The 20,162-nt window shown below is 43.1% G+C and overlaps 1 protein-coding gene and 1 non-coding gene across 2 annotated transcripts in view; one reads left to right on the forward strand and one right to left on the reverse strand.

Moving 5' to 3' along the window:
- Cs (citrate synthase) overlaps nt 1-19,731 on the reverse strand; it is a 36,427-nt gene extending 16,696 nt beyond the window's left edge. Inside the window, exon 1 of the mRNA XM_004861307.3 lies at nt 19,505-19,731. Within this exon, the coding sequence (XP_004861364.1) occupies nt 19,505-19,546 (42 nt within the window). The 5' untranslated portion in view covers nt 19,547-19,731. The remainder of the gene's footprint in view (nt 1-19,504) is intronic.
- Nucleotides 17,349-17,458, forward strand: LOC147823703 (U6 spliceosomal RNA). Its single transcript, XR_015443417.1, has one exon. It is a non-coding gene; the product is annotated as a U6 spliceosomal RNA (small nuclear RNA).
- Nucleotides 19,732-20,162: the final 431 nt, after the last annotated feature.

Raw genomic sequence — 20,162 nt, forward strand, 5'->3', positions numbered from 1 at the left:
CAAGTTCTAGGGGCTCCTAGAGATTTCTTAGTATTTTCTCTGTACGTGACCATTTCATCTACATATAGATTTTACTTCTACCTTGCCAATCCTATCCTAATTGTGTCATTTTATTGCCAGACTATTTTGGTTTGGGCCTATGTTTCAAAGTTTAATGGTCAGATGAAGACTAGGCATATCTGTCCTTGTTCCCCACCTTAGGGAGAAAGCATTGTATCTTCTCCATTCATATAAGGCATTTTTCCTGGAAGTATGGAGTACATGTCTTTTATCTGTTGAGAAGGTTCTGTTCTACTTCTAGTCTCCTGATAGCTTTTACCATGAACAGCTCCAACTACTGACAGGACCATATGGATTTTTCTTTCTGCTTTAAATGTCTGATATAATTTATCAGCTAAAATGTATTATGAGCCTGTTGTTAGTATATTGATAGGTTTTCAAGCTAGGAATATACTTTCTTTAATAGGTGCTATTCAAATTTTATATTTCCTCCAGAGTCAGTCTCATTAATTTGTCTTCCAAGGTACTTCTTAGAAGTTGTCCAATTTATTTCAAAAAAGATTTTTGTAATATGCTTTCTATATCCCTTTAAATTCTGTAAAATCTGTGGTAATGTCTTCTAGATCTTGATGTTGTAATTTTAAAAATGTGTAATTGATATTGTGTAATAGGAAGAAAAGGTCTAAAGGAGCAGGGGAAGTGGGAGGGATAGGGGAAAGGAAAGAAGGGAAAAGAAAAAATATGAAAAAAGGAAAAAAAAGGAAACAAAGTCTTTGCAAATAGGGAAGGGTGGAGGGGGTAAAAAGGGAGGGCAGGGGAAGGGGAAAAAAATAAGAACCAAGACACTCATGTACAGGTACAAGACCCCAATGATGAATGCAACTGTATTTTATACCTAAAATGTAGCAATCAACTTAATGGAAAAAAAATTTTTTTAAATTTAAAAAATAAGAAGCAACTGACAGGAGACTGCTTAAGAACAACTAAAACTGGAAATTTTTCTAGAGTGCCAAGGGAAAATAATAATTTTTTTTTTTGTACTGGGGATCAAACTCAGGACCTTGTGGTTGCGAGCCAGGTAGTGGAACCACTGAGCTAAATCTCCGGCCTCAAAATAATTATTAAGGTATGCGTAGGGGTGTGTGTGCACATGTGTATGTGTATGTGTTTGGTAATGATTTAATAGAGGGTCAAATAATGATATTTTCAGATTAATAAAACTGAGTTTGTCACCCATTTACCTGCATTGGAAGAATTTTAAAAAATATACTTCAGAAAAATGACCTGGAAAGATGCATCTGAGACTCAGGAAAGCTATCCATCAGTACAGAGATAAACAGCATAGCTTATGTTTTCTGTTTAGACATTTTCCCCTCAAAGAAAAACTAGTTGTTATGAGAAGTTTGCTGAGTTGCAAGAGAAATTCAACACCAACTTTAAAACTAGATAATCAGTTATACTGTACTACTAAGTAGGACTAAGGCCTTAAACTAGAACAAGTTTGGGCTGGGGATTTAGCTCAGTGGTTCTGCCACCTGCCTTGCAAGCCCAAGGTTCTGAGTTTGATCCCCAGTACCAAAAACCCCCAAAAAACCAGAAAACCTAGAACAAGTTTTCTGCACTAGATGGTGATGATTTTGGGTTTCTTTGCGACAGTCTCCCTATGCAGTTCAAGCTGTCCTCAAACTCATGGGAATCCTCCTGGGTCTGCCTCCCAAGTGCTGGGATTAAAGGCATGTGCCACCATATATGGCTGTATTAAGACTATTTAGAAGATAAAATGAGATCACCAAAGCCTCAGTTTCCTCATTTATAGAACAGCACTAACACTCAACACACATCTCACAGGACTGTCTTTTAACAACTAAATTACAATAAATGTGACAGTACTTTATAAACTAAAAGATCACACACACATATATACATGTACAAGTAAATCAATCTTGGATCAAGACTATGCCTTTCTTTTGCCAAAAGGCCAGAGACACCTTTTCTAGCAACTATGGCACTGCTGACTGACTGTGCTAAAATTCATTCATTCATTCATTCATTCATCCATTCATCGAGACAGGGTCTCACTACATAGTCCAGGCTGGCCTCACCTTGGCTACATAATGAGTTCAAGGCCAGTATGAACTACATCGGAAGACCCTGTCTCAAAAAACCCAAACCAAATCAAATCCACAATCACTCCAGCATTGGGTATGTAGCTAAGGCGGAGAGTGCTTGCCTAGCATGTGGGAGGCCCAGGATTCTACCCTCATTACCACAAACACTCACATACAAAAATCAATCCAATACTAAATGTAGAGAACACAAGAAACAAATGGCAAGCTGGTATGTCTAGGAAAGGAAAGGAGAAATACCTCAACTTGTTAACCAGGGCTGTCCTTTACTTGTTTTATTAATAACTTCCTAGAGTCTCCTGTAGGGCTGGCAGTGTAGCTTGGTGGGAGAGCGCTCACCTAGCATATGAGAGGTCCTGGGTCCATCCCCAGCCCTGGGGAATAAAGAAAGTCTCAAACTTACTGAGGATCACTTGGACAAGAAGTAGGCAGCACAAACAGCTCTTTCAAGCCCCTCACTCTACATGGTGAATTGGAAGATGAACCTAGCATTAACTCTGTGTATGTGTGTTTCGGGGGAGGGTGAGGCCAGAAAAGAAGGGGACATATAAAGAATTAAGATGTGCTATGTATACTACTGATAAAAACTTAAAGAAGAGGCACACACCTCTAATCCCTGCATTTGTGAGGCTGAGGCAGGAGCATAATCATGAGTTCCAGGCCAGCCTGGACTACATAGTGAGTTCAAAGCCAGTATGAACTACACAGTGAGACCCTGTCTCAAAAAACAAAAAAAAAACCTTTGCAGCTGTGGGCAGTGATACATGCCTATAATCTCAGTGCTCTAGTAAGAGGCCGAAGCAGGAGGACTGGAAGTTCAAACTGTGCCCAGCATGGGCAATTTGGCAAGGCCCTGTCTCAAAATAAAAAAAGGACTTGGATGTAGCTCAGAAAGAAGGCTCTGACTTCAATCTTTAGTACTACAAAAATAAAAACAAAACTCTTAAATTGTGGGCAAGAGAAAACATGTGAATATGTTAAAACTATTGTTCCATCAAGCTAACCTTGTTCAAGCTATTCCATGCTCCAAGGTCCTGTAGATCCTCTCTCTATAAAGACCCCATCTCCCAGAGATCACATCAGCCCAACAACAGATCACCTTTTAATAGTGGAAAGTTGTTTTCTGTGGTGCTTGGGTATGGTTTTTAGAGGCCACAGGGAACAGATCAAGTTAATGAAAGAAGTTGGGAGATAGAGGGAGGGGAAAGGGTGAAGATGGGGAGGCAGTGGAGGAAGGGGGAGACCTGGCAGGGGCTTGTGGTGGAGCTGGGGTGCCCAGGGTACCTGGAGGAAGTGAGGGCACACTGGCTAGGTAGCTGGCTGGGCGGTGGGTCAGAGGGGACGATGACAGGACACAGTAGTGGGCAGGTACGCTTGCCCTTTTGGTGGCCAAGGGCCAGTCCTACCTAGCTGCAGGTGTCCTGGATGAGCCGGATGGGCTGCCCTCCATGACCCAGCCTGCCAGAGGCCAGCAGCCAAGAGGATGGCAACCCCAAGACTGAGCCCCTGCACACAGCGCTGCATCCTCACACATAGTGGGAGCTAGTTCGTAGCAGGCTCTGAGGCATTTTTGTAGAATTGCTTTTCTGATCAGAGGAAGATCTTACAATCAATGGATAAGGTAGAAAAAAATGAGGAATACCTTCAAACCCAGGTGTCAGAATCTTTTCAGTCATAAAAGAGGACACCATAGTGAAAATGCAGACATGACCTACATCAGATGTATGTCTATCAAAGAGAAAAACATGCCAGGGATTTAGCTCAGTGGTGCTGCTGCCTGCCTTGCAAGCGCAAGGTCCTGAGTTTGATCTCCGGTATAAAAAAAAAAAGAGAGTAACATCAAAAACATCAGTCTAGGAGACTCAGCTCCTCAGCACCAAAGCAGTCCCTTAGGAGAAAATCCTGCCTTATAGCTGGGATTAAGTCCTTCAAAGAATTCTTTAAGGAGAAACTAAAACTGTGCTACCTACATCTCTCAACTTGCTTGAAATAAACATCAACAAGGAAAATGATTCATTTGTCACTCCATGAGCAAAACTTGCACCAAGATTCCCACTCTCGACATGCCCCATGGGGTGGGAAGAAAAAGCATTCCTGTCCCACAGACCCAAAGTTCTTTGGATACTGATAAGTTTGGTAGAACTCGAAGTATACTATAAAGATGAGAGAGGTGCTATGAAGTGAGCTCAGTGCACAACAGGGGCAGTGTTTCCAGCAGAACTGTTGGGAGTCACTCTCTGAGACAGAGGCTGCAAGACACTGTAAGCTTATGTTTTCCCATGAGAACTTACACCAAGCAGTCGAAGCCCCTCTTTTCCAATAAAAGAAAAATATATACCAATAAATGTTTTGCTTCAAAAAACAAAAAAAGGGTTGGGGATTTATTTAGCTCAGTGGCGCTGCGCCTTCCTTGCAAGTGCAAGGTCCTGAGTTTGATCCCCGGTATCAAACAAAACAAAACAAAAACAACAAAAAAATACATCTTTTTGAATTAACACTCAAGAAATGCCCTTTACTTGTTGGCTCAGATTTAGCCCCAAAATGGCATTTGATTAAACAGCATACAGCTCCTGTGGGCCCAATATTCAACTTTGATACATTTGATCTGTCCTTAGTTTCTACAGAAGATGAAGAAGATAGGCTTAGAGAGAGAAGACAGTTTAGTATTGAAGAAGGGGAGGATCCCCCCACGAACAAATATATACATTTGAAACTACCAGCTAATCCATTAATTAATTGATCCATTAAAGTTAGCTCCTGGAATGATGGAAATGAGTGGGCACAGTTCTGCAGTTCCACAGCTACCCCCCGCCCCGTACCGGGGATCAAACTCAGGTCCTTGTGCTTGCCCACAGCTACTTTTGACTCAGAAGAGGACACAACTACCCTGTGCTTCCAGTCAGAGGCAGAAGCAGCACCAGGTGTCTGGAAACCGCCATGTCCAATCTAGCAGATGCTGAATGAAGATGATATAAAAATTCTAATTAAACCCGTATCAGTCAATAAAATTGAAGATGTAATTAAAAACTTACCAACAAAGGGCTGGGGATTTAGCTCAGTGGTTCCACTGCCTGCCTCACAAGCACAAGAACCTGAGTTTGATCCCCAGTAACCAAAAAAAAAATACAGAAAAAAGAAGACCAAATTATTCGGGCTGGGGATTTAGCTCAGTGGTTTCATTGCCTGCTTTGCAAGCAGAAGGACCCGAGTTCGATCCCTGTACCAAAAATAAAAAAAGAAAGAAAATTAATACTCCCAAATTCATTCCTGGAAGCATGCATTATCCTGATACCAAAACCAAAGAAGGATTCAACCAAAAAAGAGTACTCAAAAAAATCTGACCCCCCACATTAAAAAATCCAATCCAAAAATAGGCATCTGAAATGAACAGACATTTCTCAGATGAAGAAGTAGAAACATCAAGTAAATATATGAAAAAATGTTCAATAGGGCCAGGTATTTAGCTCAACAATGCCACACCTGCCTTGAAAGTGCCCAAGTTTGATTCCCAGTTCCAAAAAAAAAAAAGGTTCAATATCACTGGTCAGTCGAGAGATACAAATTAAAACAATGCTGAAAGTCCGTCTCATCCCAGAAAGTATGGCTATCATCAAGAAATTAACCAATAACAAATGGCGGGGCTGTGAGGAAAAAAGAACCCGTTTTCACTATTGGTGGGAGGGTAGGCTGGTGCAATCCTGGTGGAATCAGTGTGGAGATTCCTCAAAACTAAAACTAGAGATTCTGTTTGACCCACCTATTTCCCTTCTTGGTATCTTCCTGCAAAAATTAAAAGCATCATACCATACCAATATATGCACACCCATGTTTATACTGGCAGAGTCTGTAAGAGCTAAATCTTGGAAACAGCCCAAACATCCATTAACTGACAAATGGATAAAGATGTAGTTTTCTTACATAATGGAATAGTACTCTGCCATAAAGAATAACCTTCAGGCATTTCTAGCTAAATGGATGCACCTTGAGACCATACTCGTGAGATAAATGAGACACACGTTTAAATACTGCATTGTCTGAAACTGAAAGTGTACATAAGGACCAAAATGTACAACAGATATTGGGAAATGGGAAGAAAATGTTCAAATGAGAAGGGGAATGAAGGGGGAGGGGGAAAGGAAAGAGCGGGACCTCCCTCCACAAAAAGAACAGAAGGAAAAAATGAAAACAAAGCTTTTGTATATAGGGAGGGGAGAGGGCTTGAGGGAGGAAAGGGATAAAATACAATTTTATTGGTACCAGAGATCGAACTCGGCACCTTGAGCTTTCAAGGCAGGTGGCGAACCACTGAGCTAAATCCCCGGCCGCTAAAACACAATTTATTAAAAAAAAAAAGAAAAGAAGTAAGATATATCATGTACAGGTACAAATTCCCTATGATGAATGTTACCATTATGTATATCTAAAATGCCCCAATCGGCTGGGCTTGGTGGTGCATGCCTGTAATGCCAGCACTCGGAAAGTTAAGGCAAAGAGGATCACTATTCAGTCCAGCCTGGGATACATGGCAAGAGCCTGTCTCAAAAAGTAAAATATAAATAAATAAATAAAACGTACCAATTAAAAGAAAAACCTACAACAATAACAAAACCAAAAACGTTGCAGAAAGAAATTAAAATAGACATAAATGAAAAAACCCATGTTTGTGGATGAGAAGATTTAGCATTATTATGATGTCAGTCAGGCATGGTACCAATTAAAACAAAAAAAAACAAAAAGAAAGCCTATACACAGATTGATTACATACACTGCCTGGTACCGGATTTACATCAGATTACAGGGAATCCCTGTTACTGAGGCATGATGGATCAGTGTGAAATAGAAGCCCTTCTGGAAGAGAAACCTGAAGGCACATTTCTGCTCAGGGACTCTGCACAAGAGGACCACCTTGCCAGGGATTTAGCTCAGTGGTTCCAGTGCCTACCTCCAAAGCACAAGGTCCTGAGTTTGATCCCCGGTACCAAAAAAAAAAAAAGAGGACCACCTCTTCTTTGTGAGCTTCTGCAGCCACAACAGATTCCTGCATGCCAGAATTGAATGGTGGAATCACAACTTCAGTTGTTTTTTTTCTTTTCTTTTGGTACCAGAGATCGAACTCAGGATCTTGCGCTTGCAAGGCAGGTATAGTGCCACTGAGCTAAATCCCCAGCACAACTTGAGTTTCGATGCCCACAGCCATATGTGTTTCACTCTTCCACTGTAATAGGACTTCTAGAACATTATAAAGACCTCATTTCTTGCTTTTTTTTTTCCCCCCAGTACTGGGGTTCAAACTTCAGACCTTGAGGTTGTAAAGCAGGTGTGGTGCCAATGAGCTAAATACCTGGCCTTCTTGGTTGTTTTTTGAATCATGGTTTACTATATCTCTGAATAGGACTTTCCTATTAGCCTGCAGTTCATCTGCTGTGCAGTCATCTGCAGGTGCACTACGTATGATGTAATTGATGGACTCCCTCTACCATCAATGTTACAGGCTTTTTAAAGAGTATCGTTATAAACAAAAGATTAGGGTTCACTGGTTAGAACAAGAACCAGCCAAGGCAAAGTAAACTCTTCTGTCCCAAAGGGCATTAACTAGGCTTGCTTTCATGTCCATTAGCACACCTCTCAGAAGCACAGTATCAGTGCCAGGTGTTCTCATATAATCTGTAAACTTAGTTTTTTTTTTTTTGTACCAGGGATTGAACTCATAACTTTGCGCTTGGGAGGCAGGCACTGTGCTACTGAGATAAATCCCTGGCCCTGTAAGCTTAGTTATTAGTCCCTGTCAGGTGCAATCTGCTGTTACTTAGACAAATGTGGTGCCTACTGAAACAACAGGATAGAGCTACAGGTGTTTTGGTGGAGCTATGATAACATATGGTGGTTTCTAATGGCTGTAGTAACTGAGGCAACCCTGGGGCATTTGCTATGAAGAATTCTATTTCTTACTAAAGAATAAATTATTAATATTGGATGAGTATTTCAACAGTGTGACTACTGTTTGAAATTATTTTTTCTAAGAATTTTTCTATAACCTCCCAAAAGTTAGTGATGTTTATAATTACAAATCAAGCTTTGGAAGTCCAAAAGAAAGACTGCGGTCTCGAGTTCGATCCCCAGTACCAAAAAAAAAAAAAAGGAGTAGGAAAATTTATCGGGGAATAGGAATGGAGAAGAACAGCTCCTGAGGGCAGGGGATTTAGCTCAGTGGTTTCGCCGCCTGGTTTGCAAGGGCAAGGACCCGAGTTTGATCCCCGGTACAAAAAAAGAATAGCTTGAGAGATAGGGAGAGTCCCAAATGGGTTGCCAAGAAGTTTTATAGAACAATGTGGGTAAAAACTATAATCAACTTACAAGTATAGTCGCTTAGGTAATACTGGCCCTATGGTAATAAGGGTTTATGGATGACATCATTAACCTATTAACCTTGGTGGATAATCTGTAGTCCATCTTTGTTTTTTTTGGTACTGGGGATTGAACTCAGGACCTTGGGACCTTGCACTTGCCAAGCAGGCAGTAGAAGAGGATGGCCCACCCCAATGAGATTATGGTCTATCTACAAGGGAAAGTAAAAAAAGGGTGGTCCCAATAATCTCAAAGTCTACTCATGCCTTAGGGAAATATGCAAATCTGTACATAATGACTGTAACTCTTCTTAGAGGGTCTTCTTCAGAAGAGCCTCAAGCCACAGCTTCTCAGGGCTCATCCTCTGCAAAGACTTCCCGCAGGGCCCAGCCCTATTGATTATATATAAGATCTTTTTTTTAAAGACAAGGTCTTGATGTGTAGCCCAGATTGGCCTAGACCCTTCTGCCCCAGCTTCCCAAATGCTGGGATTACAAACAACCATGCACCACCATGCCCAGCACTGTATACAAGATCTTTACAATGAATTATTACCTTTAAAATCTCTCATTTGCTTTGGTTTTTTTGGGCAGGATTGGGGGATTGAACTCAGGGCCATCAAGCTGAACTATAGCCTTGGCCATTTTTTATTTTGAGACAGGATTTTGCTAAATCAGTAAGTTGACAGACTGGGCTTGAATGTACAATCCTCCTTCCTCCATCTCCCAGAGTACTTGGATTACAGGTATGCACCACAGATGGCAGAACACCTCTTTCTTGGAATCAGCCAGGGGTAGGACAGAATCTGGACATTTACTGTCATGCCTGACCTAAGTGAGTGCTTCACAAGCAAACAGGTTGCTTTTAGCAAACGACAGGCTACTTCTCCATAAACAGAAGACAATCTCCTCGGTGCCAAAAAGTCCAGTGTTTGTCTATACACCTATGCTGACTGTCCTTGACTCAATCATAAACATTTTACCAGATTCCTTAGCCTCTTCAATACCTACATATGCCTAATTCCTTTCCCAGTTAACTGTTAATATCTCTCTCCTGGTATTAGCCCGTCAACCCAAGGATGAAATCTCTCCCAACCAGCTACTGCTATTTCTCTCTCCCAATGTCAGCCCATTCATACACAGATGTACTAAACTTGGCTTTTCCCAGCTAGCTGCTAGAATCTCTGCTTGATTTTTGAACATGACTTTAGTCTGTTTACTGGAAAAACTTTTCTTTTTCACAATAAAAGGGCCTATTTAAACGAATGGATTCATGTGTGCTGCCTATAACACTTAACACTATGAGAAGTATTTTAAAATTATTTTGAGACAGGGTCTTGCTAAGCCACTAAATTGCCCAGGCTAGGCTTGAACTTGTGATCCTCCTGCTTCAGCCTCCCATAGTGCTGGTACTAAAGGCATGAGTCACCATGTCTAGCAACAGTTACATTTAGATGTCAATTTGACCAGATTAAGGAATATGTAAGGTCTGGAGATGTAGCTTACTGGAAGTGTGTGTTCCTAGCTGGAATGAGGCCCTGTGTTGGATGGAGAGGGAATACCCAGAGAGACAGTGTTTTCAAAAGAGATTAATTAACATGTGAATCTCAGTGGACTAATTTGGGAAGACCTGCTCCAAAGTGAGAGGGCAGTACCCAATGAGCAGGGGGCCTGGATAAAGCTAAAACAGAAGGAAAGCTAATTGACTATAGCCCTGGGAGATGGGATATACACCTTTGCCTCAGGAATCAGAATTCCAGGCTCTCTAGCCTTTGGACTTCAGGAATTACACCAGCACCAGGTTCTCAGGCTTTCAGACTTAAACTGCCAACTGTACTATCTGCTTCCCTAGTCCTAAGGCCTTTACAATTAGTCTGAAGCACCCTATAGGCATCTTGGAGTCTCTAGCCTGCAGACGGTCCATTGTAGGACTTCTTAGCCTTCATGATCACAAGAGCCAATTTCCCTACAAGTTCCCTCTCATATATCCATATATACCTGTATGTATGTACACACACACATATCTTTTTGTCTGAGACAGGGTCCTGCTACATAGCCCAGGCTGATCTTGAACACAAAATGCTCCTGCTTCAGTTTCTGGAATGCTAGAATTAGAGGCATGCCATCCTGCCTACCTTTCACATACGTACACATTTTACTGCTTCTGTCTCTCTGGAGAACCTTGACTAATATATTGCTCAAAATGCTGGAGTAGAAAAAATTTTAAGAACGTTAATGTACAGGTCAGAGCTTTTTGGGGGGGGCGGGTATACTGGGAATTGAACGCAAGATCTTATTCATGCTAAGGCAAGCACTCTAGTATTGATCTACATCCCAGGCCGTCTCGCCCTCCTCCCAGTATTGGGGATTGAGTCCAGGGCCTTCACAGTGAGCTACATCCTCAGCCCATTTTTTCAATTTTTTATTTTGACACTGGGTCTAAGTCACTGAATTGCCAGGCTGAGATCAAACTTGGGACTCTCCTGCCTCAGCCTCCCAGACTGCTGAGATTATAGGCACATGCCACTGTGCCCCATAGTACAGGATACTTGACTTGGAGTTAAGAAAGGAAATCTTGGGCTAGGATGTAGCTCAGTGTCGCTGTGCCTGCCTGGCAAGCTCAAAGAAAAGAAAGAAAGGAAATCTTGCCAGATGTGGTGGTACACACCTATAATCTCAGCACTTGGAGGCTCAGGCAGGAGGATTGCTGCCAGTGAGAGGCCAGCCTGGGCTACATAGTGAGTTCAAGGGCAGCCTGAACTACATAGTAAGACCCTGACTCAAAAAACAAACAAAATCCCAGAAATCTTGACTGGAGTTGGATCACAGGAAAGAGCAGTCAAGCCTGAAGAGAGGGTGAATGGATAATTTGCTTCAGCAGTGAATCAGGAAGCAAAGTTCCTGTTTCCTTTTTAAGGGGTTCTGGACCATGAGGGGAGGAGTCTAGGGGATAGGAAACAAATTTAATTAACCCTAATCTCAATCAGCAAAGCAAACAACTCTAGACAGGAGGTACCTGAGGTCTGTCACACCTAAAACTACATACCTCATTTCATCTACTCATTGGCTGCCAAAGAAAGTTGGTAAATGGCTTTGTGCAGTACATTCATTCAGGTTACACTCACTGATGAAGCAGATTACAAACCTCTGAGTCATCCTTGAACTTCCACTTCCCAGCTCCTCCCCCAACCCTCATGTGGCAACTGAGATATTGGGTTCTGGTTTCATGCCTCGAATAGTCACCTTACTGGAGCAGCAGCTGTCAGGTGAATCAGGCAGTCATCCTACTCAATTGGTAGCTCCTTCATGGGGAGAGATGGAGAGAGCCGCTTCCAAAGGCAAGAGCCTGGTCCACAATGGCTAACAGCCAGGACTTTGTACAGGGTGGTAATAGGAGTATCAGAATTAGTAAGAGGCTTTTCAAACCTCATATGCTGTTCCTTGAACAACTCTAGTGAGTTTCCTATTATTGACAGAAATGAGTTGTGGCTCTAAAATGTGCTGAGATGGGAAAATATAAAAATGGCCATGAGAAGAAAAAGACTAGTTATATGTAGGGAATTCTGCCAAAGACTTCTCTATAGTACTTAAGAGTATTCCTGGAATAGGATATTGGACAAATCACTTATCAAATACCAATGAACTATTCCCGCTGGGTGTGGTGGCACACACCTGTAATTTCAGCACTCAGGAGGCTGAGGCAGGCAGATCGTCATCGCCATGAGTTGCCATGAGTTTGAGGCCAGCCTGGGCTACCGTGCAAGGCCAGCCTGAATTACACAGTGAGACTGTGTTTCTAAATAAATAAATAAAAATTACTCCCTTCCCCAAATTCTGAGAACAGAATCTTATTTAGATATTTACTTACTTTGTAACTTGGTTATTTCCCTCTTACTTCTTTTAGCCTTTTATTATCACTGACCCACACCCTTACTCTAAGGAAGAAAAATTTTTTTTGCTTCTCCATTCTAGACACACCCAGACTATGTCCTACTACATATCTCAGAGCCCCAACATTAAAACCTTGAGATGGCGCAAGCGCAAGGACCTGAGTTCAATCCCCGGTACCAAAAAAAAACCTTGAGATGATCCTGATTTAAAAGGACCTCTGTCTTTTATTAATAAAAGATCAGAAAGCCTGGCATGGTGACATATGCCTATAATCACAGAATTTGGGAGGCAGAGGTAGGAGTATAGCTGAGTTCAAGGCCAGCCTGGGATACATAGTGAAATTAAGGCCAGCCCAAACTACAAAGTGAGACCTTGATTCAGCACACACACACACAAACACACACACCCACCCCCCAGAGCTTGTCAAGCCACAACAGACTCAGCAAATAATGCACTAATAACCAATAAGAAGAGGGCCAGGGATTTAGCTCAGTGGTGCTGCACCTGCCTTGAAAGTGCAGATCCTGGTACTGAAATAAATACATAAATAAATAAAATAACCAGCAAGAAGAATCTTAGGATACAGAGGCTTCCAATGCAAAGAACAAGTTGCATTAAGAAAAAAAAAACTTGTCTAGACAAAGGCTCCTCTCTCTCCAGAACCAGGTCAAAGAACTAAAGCCAATTAACTAAGGTCTGAGTTTCACAATGGTAACACTAGAAGTTGGCCCACACGCAATGCTTGGTCAGGCTATTTAATAGCTTGAGTAGAGTCATCTTCACTTTGACCCCCTTCACATTCACAGAAGTTTGTAATTCCACTTGTTTTCTTTCTTTTTTTGGTACTGGGAATTGAACTCTGGTCCTTGTGCTTGGCAGGCAGGCGGCGGAACCACTGAGCTAAATCCCCGGCCCTCCATCTGTCATTTTCTGAGTCTCTTCCTTAAAGCTTCACTGATTATTCAAAGAGAAACACCAAAAACAAAAAATACCACTCAAGCCTCAGAAAACCACTGAATCCTAAATTTCCCTTTCAGTATAAATCCTTATTGTTCTTTAACAAGTATTTGTTGGAACACCAAATTATTATTATTTGATAATGGGGATCGAACTTGGGTCCTTGCGCTTGAGCAGCAAGCAGCGAAACCACTGATCTAAATCCCCGGCCCAGAACACCAATTACATAAACATACACTGGTGAATAAAGTATATGGAACCTGTCACCTATTTTCTCAGGAATTATAAACGATTCCCTCACTTGTGCCAGTTTTTTTTGGGGGGGGGTACCAGGGATTGAACTCGATTGAACTCGGGTCTTTACGCTTGCATAGCAGGTGGTGAAACCACTGAGCTAAATCCCCGGCTCTTGTGCTAGTTTTTATGTTTTAGCTCCTTAAAACTTTGCTCCAGGGCCAGGGATTTAGCTCAGTGGTTCTGCTGCTTGCCTCACAAGCACAAGGACCTGAGTTTGATTCCTGGTACCAAAAACAAAAAACCAAAATAAAACAACTTTGCTCCAAAGAATTTACAAAAAATTTTCTTGTAAGGCATTTGAAAAAAATGGCCTACAAGGAAAAATCTAGAGAAAATGGCCAAAAGTACACTACTGCTTAGAAAATTACTTTTGAAGTTTTTATTTCACTTCTGGTGCTAGGGATTGAGCCCCTAAGGCCCTTATAATGCTAAGCACATGTTCTATCACTTAGCTACACCAGTCCTGAAGACAATTTTTTTTTTGGATGATGCTGTAGATCAAACCCAGGGCCCTACCACTTTGCGGCTAGGCAAGTTCTCTACCACTGAGCTATAAACCCCAGCCTGATTTTTAAAATAATCACTAATCCAAAAAAAGTCCAAGCTGGGTGTGGTGGCACAAACCTCTAGTCCCAGCACGTGGGAGGCTGAGGCAGGATTTGGGAGTTCAAGCCCAGCCTGGGCTACATAGTGGATTCAAGGACAGCATGAACTGCATAGCAGGACTGTCACAAAGAGCCCAATTTTCTATAATACATGTAATAATGAAAGATGCAAACAAAAACCCTCATGTGGCTCTTTTGGTCTAATAGTGTGATCCTAGGTCCACCACACCTCGTCTATCAGTCAACTGAAGTGCTTGTAAAACACAAGTTTCCATATCCAGCCCACCTCTGCTGAAGGATCAAGGAACTTGCAATGTGAACAAGAATCCCAGGTTTATGATGCATACGAAATTTACAGACCCCTTAAAATGACACCAAGTCTAAAGAATACAAGCTGGGCATGGTGTTCACCTGTAATCTCAGAACTCAGGAGGCTGAGGCAGAAGGCTAACCTCAAGTTCAAGGCTAGCCTTACCTACATAGAGAGAGCTTTTCTCCAGAAACAAACAAACAAAAGGACCTAAGAATTGGGGCATTTCAGGGAAAAACTGAAACACCACCAGATTTTTTTTTTGGTACCGGGGATCGAACTCAGGTCCTTGCGCTTGCGCAGCAGGCAGCGAAACCACTGAGCTAAATCCCTGGACTAGGGAAAAACTGAAAGATGCTAGGAGTTTAAATTTTACATCCTACTCAACTCATCACAAAAGGCACCAGCCCAAGGCAGAAGGAATTACTGTGTGGCTTTGAAATCCATGACTGCTTTCCTATCTACTGCGCACTTGGATTCTAAGAACCAGGAATCCCAGCCCTTCCTTTCTTCTCCAGGTCTACTTTGCTGTTGTCCTCCAGGACGCCCTATATTCATGCATTCATTCACCTGCTACCAAGCTAAAGCCACTAGGAATAAATGCACTCCTCCCACACCAGCACTAGACAAGACTCCTTCCAATCTTTGGTCCACCCACAAAGTGTCATGGAATCATCATTTCCTTTGAATAGGATGATTGCTGGTAAATACACAGAGAACTGAGCTAATTATTTCTCAGGAGAAAACAAACTCAGTTTTATTGAAACCAATTTCAGACTAGTTCTTATGCAGGATATGTACAGTGGCATAAGTCTGCTGTAAAGGACCCATTTAAGTACCTAGAAATATAAAAATTAAAACTTGATTTCCTCAAACATCCTAGTTTGAAGCCTGGTGTGGCATGCACCTACAATCACAGCACTCAGGAGGCTGAGGCAGGATTGCTGCAAACTCAGGCTAGCCTGGGCTACATAGTGAGACCCTGTTTCAAAAAAACCAAAGGGGGGTGCTGCCACCTCAACCACCCTCCCCTGCCCAGCCAGCTGGCCCACCCGCTGTGACGTGCAGCAAGGAATTCATGTGGGTCCTGAAGAATGGAGACCTAGATGAGGTGAAGGACTACGTGGCCAAGGTGAGCAGGAAGGGCGGGGTCCCGGGGTCCGAAGGGAACAGAGGGTCCCTCTCCCAGGCCAGGGACCAGCATTCCCAGCCAGCATCGCTTCCTTCTTGACCCAAGGAAGGGAGATGGTAACCAGCTTGCCTGCCTCTCTACCGAATGATGAGCATTTGAATTTGGCCCACTTTATGCAACAGGATTATTTAAATCCTTCTACAAATGATGTAATTCTCCATCCTGAACTTTGCTGTTACTAAATGAAGTCACCTGAGTAGGTTCAGTGGGACGTTTCCTTTCACTTTGGGCCTGGTAGGATTTTAAAGAATTCATAGACAGTGTAGAAGAGGACCGAAAATAGCAATAGTTTAAAAAAGTGTTGAAACCTGGTATCACTTCACTGTGCAGGCTCAACTTTGGGTGTGGCCTTCTTCCTCTCCCCCACCACAATATACACACATTTGCTTCAAGTGGTAAAAAAACAAAACAAAACTAAAGAGGGAATTGGATGCACATTGAGGCCATACTCTTAAGTGATATAAATAGGACACACGTGTGTAAATACCAATAGTTTCTCTGGTGTGAAAAACTAAAAGTGTAAATAAGGATCAAAATGTGTAATTGATACTGTGAAATAGGAAGAAAAGGTCTAAAGGAGTAGGGGAAGTGGGAGGGGTAGGGGAAAGGAAAGAAGGGACAAGAAAAAGTACCAGACAAGGAAAAAAATGGAAACAAAGTCTTTGTAAATAGGGAGGGGTGGAGGGGGTGAAGGGAGGGCCAGGGAATAGGGAAAAAACAAGAACCAAGATACATCGTGCAAAGGTACAAGATCCCAATGATGAATGTAACTGTATTGGATACCTAAAATGTACCAATAAACTTAATGGGGAAAAAAAAAACCAAAGGGGAGAAAACAATTTCTGGTTTGGAGGAGCGGTGCTGGGATTAAGCCCAAGGCCTTATGCATGCTCGGCAACCACTCTGACACTGAGCTAGAGATCCAGACAAGACAGTTTTTAACCTACAAAACTGAGGTACCTACAGCCAATATTAAGGCCATTGCTTTGTATTAATTCATATGGATAAACAAAGTCAGATAATATCAAGACTCTAGTTGGTCTATCTCTCCAACTCAGATGTTCATTTAAATTACCTGTGTAGGATGGAACAACAGAACATTGACTAGCATTTGTGTTTTAGGAAGGTTAAAGAAAAATCTTTTCTCAGCAAAGAAAAAAAACTACATCTGACCTTGAGAATCAGTTTGTCCAGGTCAGGTGACTATTTTGCCTCCATTACAAAAGTGGGGTGTGATGGTGCATGCCTATAACCCCCAGTACTGAAGAGCCAGGCAGGATTTCCCTAAATTCAAGGTCAACCTAAATGTTCAAATGGGGGGTGGGTGGAGGAGCCTGCTGGGGCAAGCACAAGGTCCTGAGTTCAATCCCTGAGGGAGGGGGAAGGGAGAAAGGAAGGAAGGGACGAGGAAAAAAAAGTAAAAAAATAGAAGGAAAAAGAGCCTGGGATTTAGCTCAGTGGTGCCGCCGCCTGCCTTGACGCCTGCCTCGAAAGCACAAGGTCCTGAGGGATGGGGAAAAAAAAGAAGAGGCAGGATATATCATTTTCAGGTGCAAATTCTCTATGATGAGCGTTAATATTATGCATATCTAAAATGTACCAGTATATGTTTTACTTAAAAAAAAAATGCTTGCTTCGGCAGCACATATTCTAAAATTGGAACGATACAGAGAAGATTAGCATGGCCCCTGTGCAAGGATGACACACACAAAAAAGTCAGCCTGGGCTATATAGTTGAGTTCAAGGCCAGCCTGAACTAAAACAACAACAAAAAAGCCAGGTGTGGTGGCGCATGCCTCTGATCCCAGCACTTGGGAGGCTGAGGCAGGAGGATGGTCTCCAGTGCAAGGCCAGCCTGAACTACATAAAACCCTGTCTCAAAACAAAACAACCCCCCAAATTTTTTTAAATTAAAAATAAAACCTACCTTTATATCAAAAGTAAAATCTATTATTAGCAACAACTACCAATTAAGCTGCAGGGTAATCTAGAAATCTCAGGCAGGTGAGAGCAATGCTGAGAAGCTGAAACGCTTCTTGGTATCCTGATCATAACGCTAAGTTCTCAGAAAACTCCACTCCTGAGTTTGTTGGGCTTTGCTGACCTTAAGGATCAAAAGCTTTCTAATGGTTTCCAATTTATAGGTTTTCTAGGATCCTCAGGTCATCTCTAACATGAAAGTAAATAATGTGCCACAATCATCAAGCTGTCATCTCAAAAGCATTCCTTAGAATGCTTACTTTTCTAGAGACTTAGGAGATAAAAATAAATTCAAAAGGTCAATCCAGGCCAGGTGTGGAGGCAGACACCTGTAATCCCAGCACTTGGAAGGCTGAGGCAGGACTGCCTTAAATTTGAGGCCAGCGTGAACTGCATGAGACTCTGTCTGAAAAAAATTTTTAAAAAAGGTAATCCAAAGGTTTTTCCAAATTCATGTGGGGGCTCAACCATTTGGTCTGGGTGAACAGCTCTGGAAAAGGCTAATTATAGTGTCCCCTATTCTGCCAAAACAATATCTAGAACTTGCTTCATTTCCCAAGAGCTTTCCTCACCCTCTTCCCTAGTTGCAGGAGTAGCAACAGCCAAGTAGTTCTCAAATGATCAGTCTCTACTTTGGTGCTGGATGTCTGGAAACACCCGAAGATAAATCCCACAGGTTTCATTTTATCTCTGCCAACCACACATGACGACACACAAGTAAGCTAAAAGCATTCTAAGCCTTTCCTTTCCTTCAGGTGCTGACAGCTTCAAACTATAGAGAAAATGTAAGCTCTCTGCAGAAGTCAAGGTCACTTGTGGGACCGCCTTGCTTGGATTAGAGGGCTGGGATTCCCTCAGCACAGCAATTTCTGTTTAAAGGGCCAAATTACCCAGAGTCAAAAGTATTGTTAATTTAAAATTGGAAACATCTTTATTTCTACGCTCCAAAAGGAAACAAATTTCAAGGCCCCCGAAAAATACAAGAACATTTAGAATAGAGGAAACTTCATAATCAAAACCTGGGTGTGCAAGTAGTAGGACTGGTCATGTGACCTTGGTAGTACTACCTCTTGGCCAGTTTCTTCATTTGTGGGCCTGGAGTTGGGTGGAACAACCTTTCTGATTTTTTCTCCAATCCTTTGTGAAAATCATGCAGGAGATTTTACATAAATGCCCCACCCTGCCCAAGCTCCTCCTATACAGAGTTAAGTGCAAGAGTCCCAAGGACAAAGAGGAGCTGGGTGGTCCCATTCCTCTAGCAGTAACTGCTAAAGTGAGGTCACCGAAAGCTTCAATAATTGTGCTGGAAAAGTGGAAACACGTACTTCAGGAACTGACAAGTCTCTAGGAAACAGACCCCAAATTAGCCACAGCTCCAGCGAAGGGACTGAGCTGATCTGTTCATCTCCAGCCTCTCTGCCAAACACTTCTTTCCGTAACTCTAGTGAACGCCGCGCCTCAATTCTCTACTAGGGAGTCCTTCCTACCTCGACAGCTTCTTTTTCCTGGGCCACACATCTTCTCCCACTACCTTAGACACGTGGGGTGACGGTAAGGGTTGGGCCTTCCCACGCCCCAGGCTGCAGGCCGGTGCCGGCAGCTTTCGCCTCACCCCAGGAGCCGGAAGGGCAGCGCAGCACATGTCCCCGGGAACTCTCGGCGGGGCTGGCGGCCAGCCAAGCACAGGGCCCTTTAAGGCGCACAGGGGCGCGCACGGGCACGGGAGGGAGACCCTGGCGCTGGAGGGCCTGCTCGCCTCAGCCCCACCCCAGGACGGGGCGCCCCCTCTTCGGGTTGCTCACCTTGGCTCCCAAAAGCCGGGCGGCCGCAGAGAGTAGAGCCATGGCGGGCAAACCCCAGGTCTGGTGGAAAGGGAAGATGGGGAGAGAGCTGCGGCAGGAACCGAAGCCGCCGCCGCTGCACCACAGAACGAGCCAACCAGTAGACAAGGTTGAAAAAGAGGTGGCTGAGGGACAGGGTAGACGAACCGGCAGCGGCGCCCGGCCCGGGGTCCTCAGCGAAAGCCCCGCCCCCACCTGATCCCGCCCTTCGCAAGCGATTTGCCCTGGGCTCGGCCATTGGTCCAGTATGAAGGAGGGGCCGGACTTGAGCTGTTGACAGTTGTTGTGGCGGGGAGGATTGGACCGCGCGCATTAGTCTAATTACGGGTGAATGGTGGTGGTGGGGGGGTTGGAGGTGGCTAAGGATATGCCTTAGAACTCAGTAAACTTCCTTCTTTGGCTTTTCCCTTTGCCCTTAAACATTCTGGGTTTTCCGGAGTGTAGTAAAAGTGAAGCTCCAGGTGGGACTTGACCTCTGAAGGTTTTTGGGAACCAACGCCTTACTTTATCAATCTATTATTGTCCGTTCCTTCTGTCCCCTTGGCATCCTTTTTTTTCTTTCCTTTTTTTTTTTTTTTTTTTGAGACAGGGTCTTGCTATGTGGTTTAGGCTGGCTTTG

Source organism: Heterocephalus glaber, unplaced genomic scaffold (genome assembly GCF_053883595.1).
Source record: "Heterocephalus glaber isolate CG9 unplaced genomic scaffold, H.glaber_assembly_v1.0 deba00001569, whole genome shotgun sequence".
Taxonomy (NCBI): Eukaryota; Metazoa; Chordata; class Mammalia; order Rodentia; family Bathyergidae; genus Heterocephalus; species Heterocephalus glaber.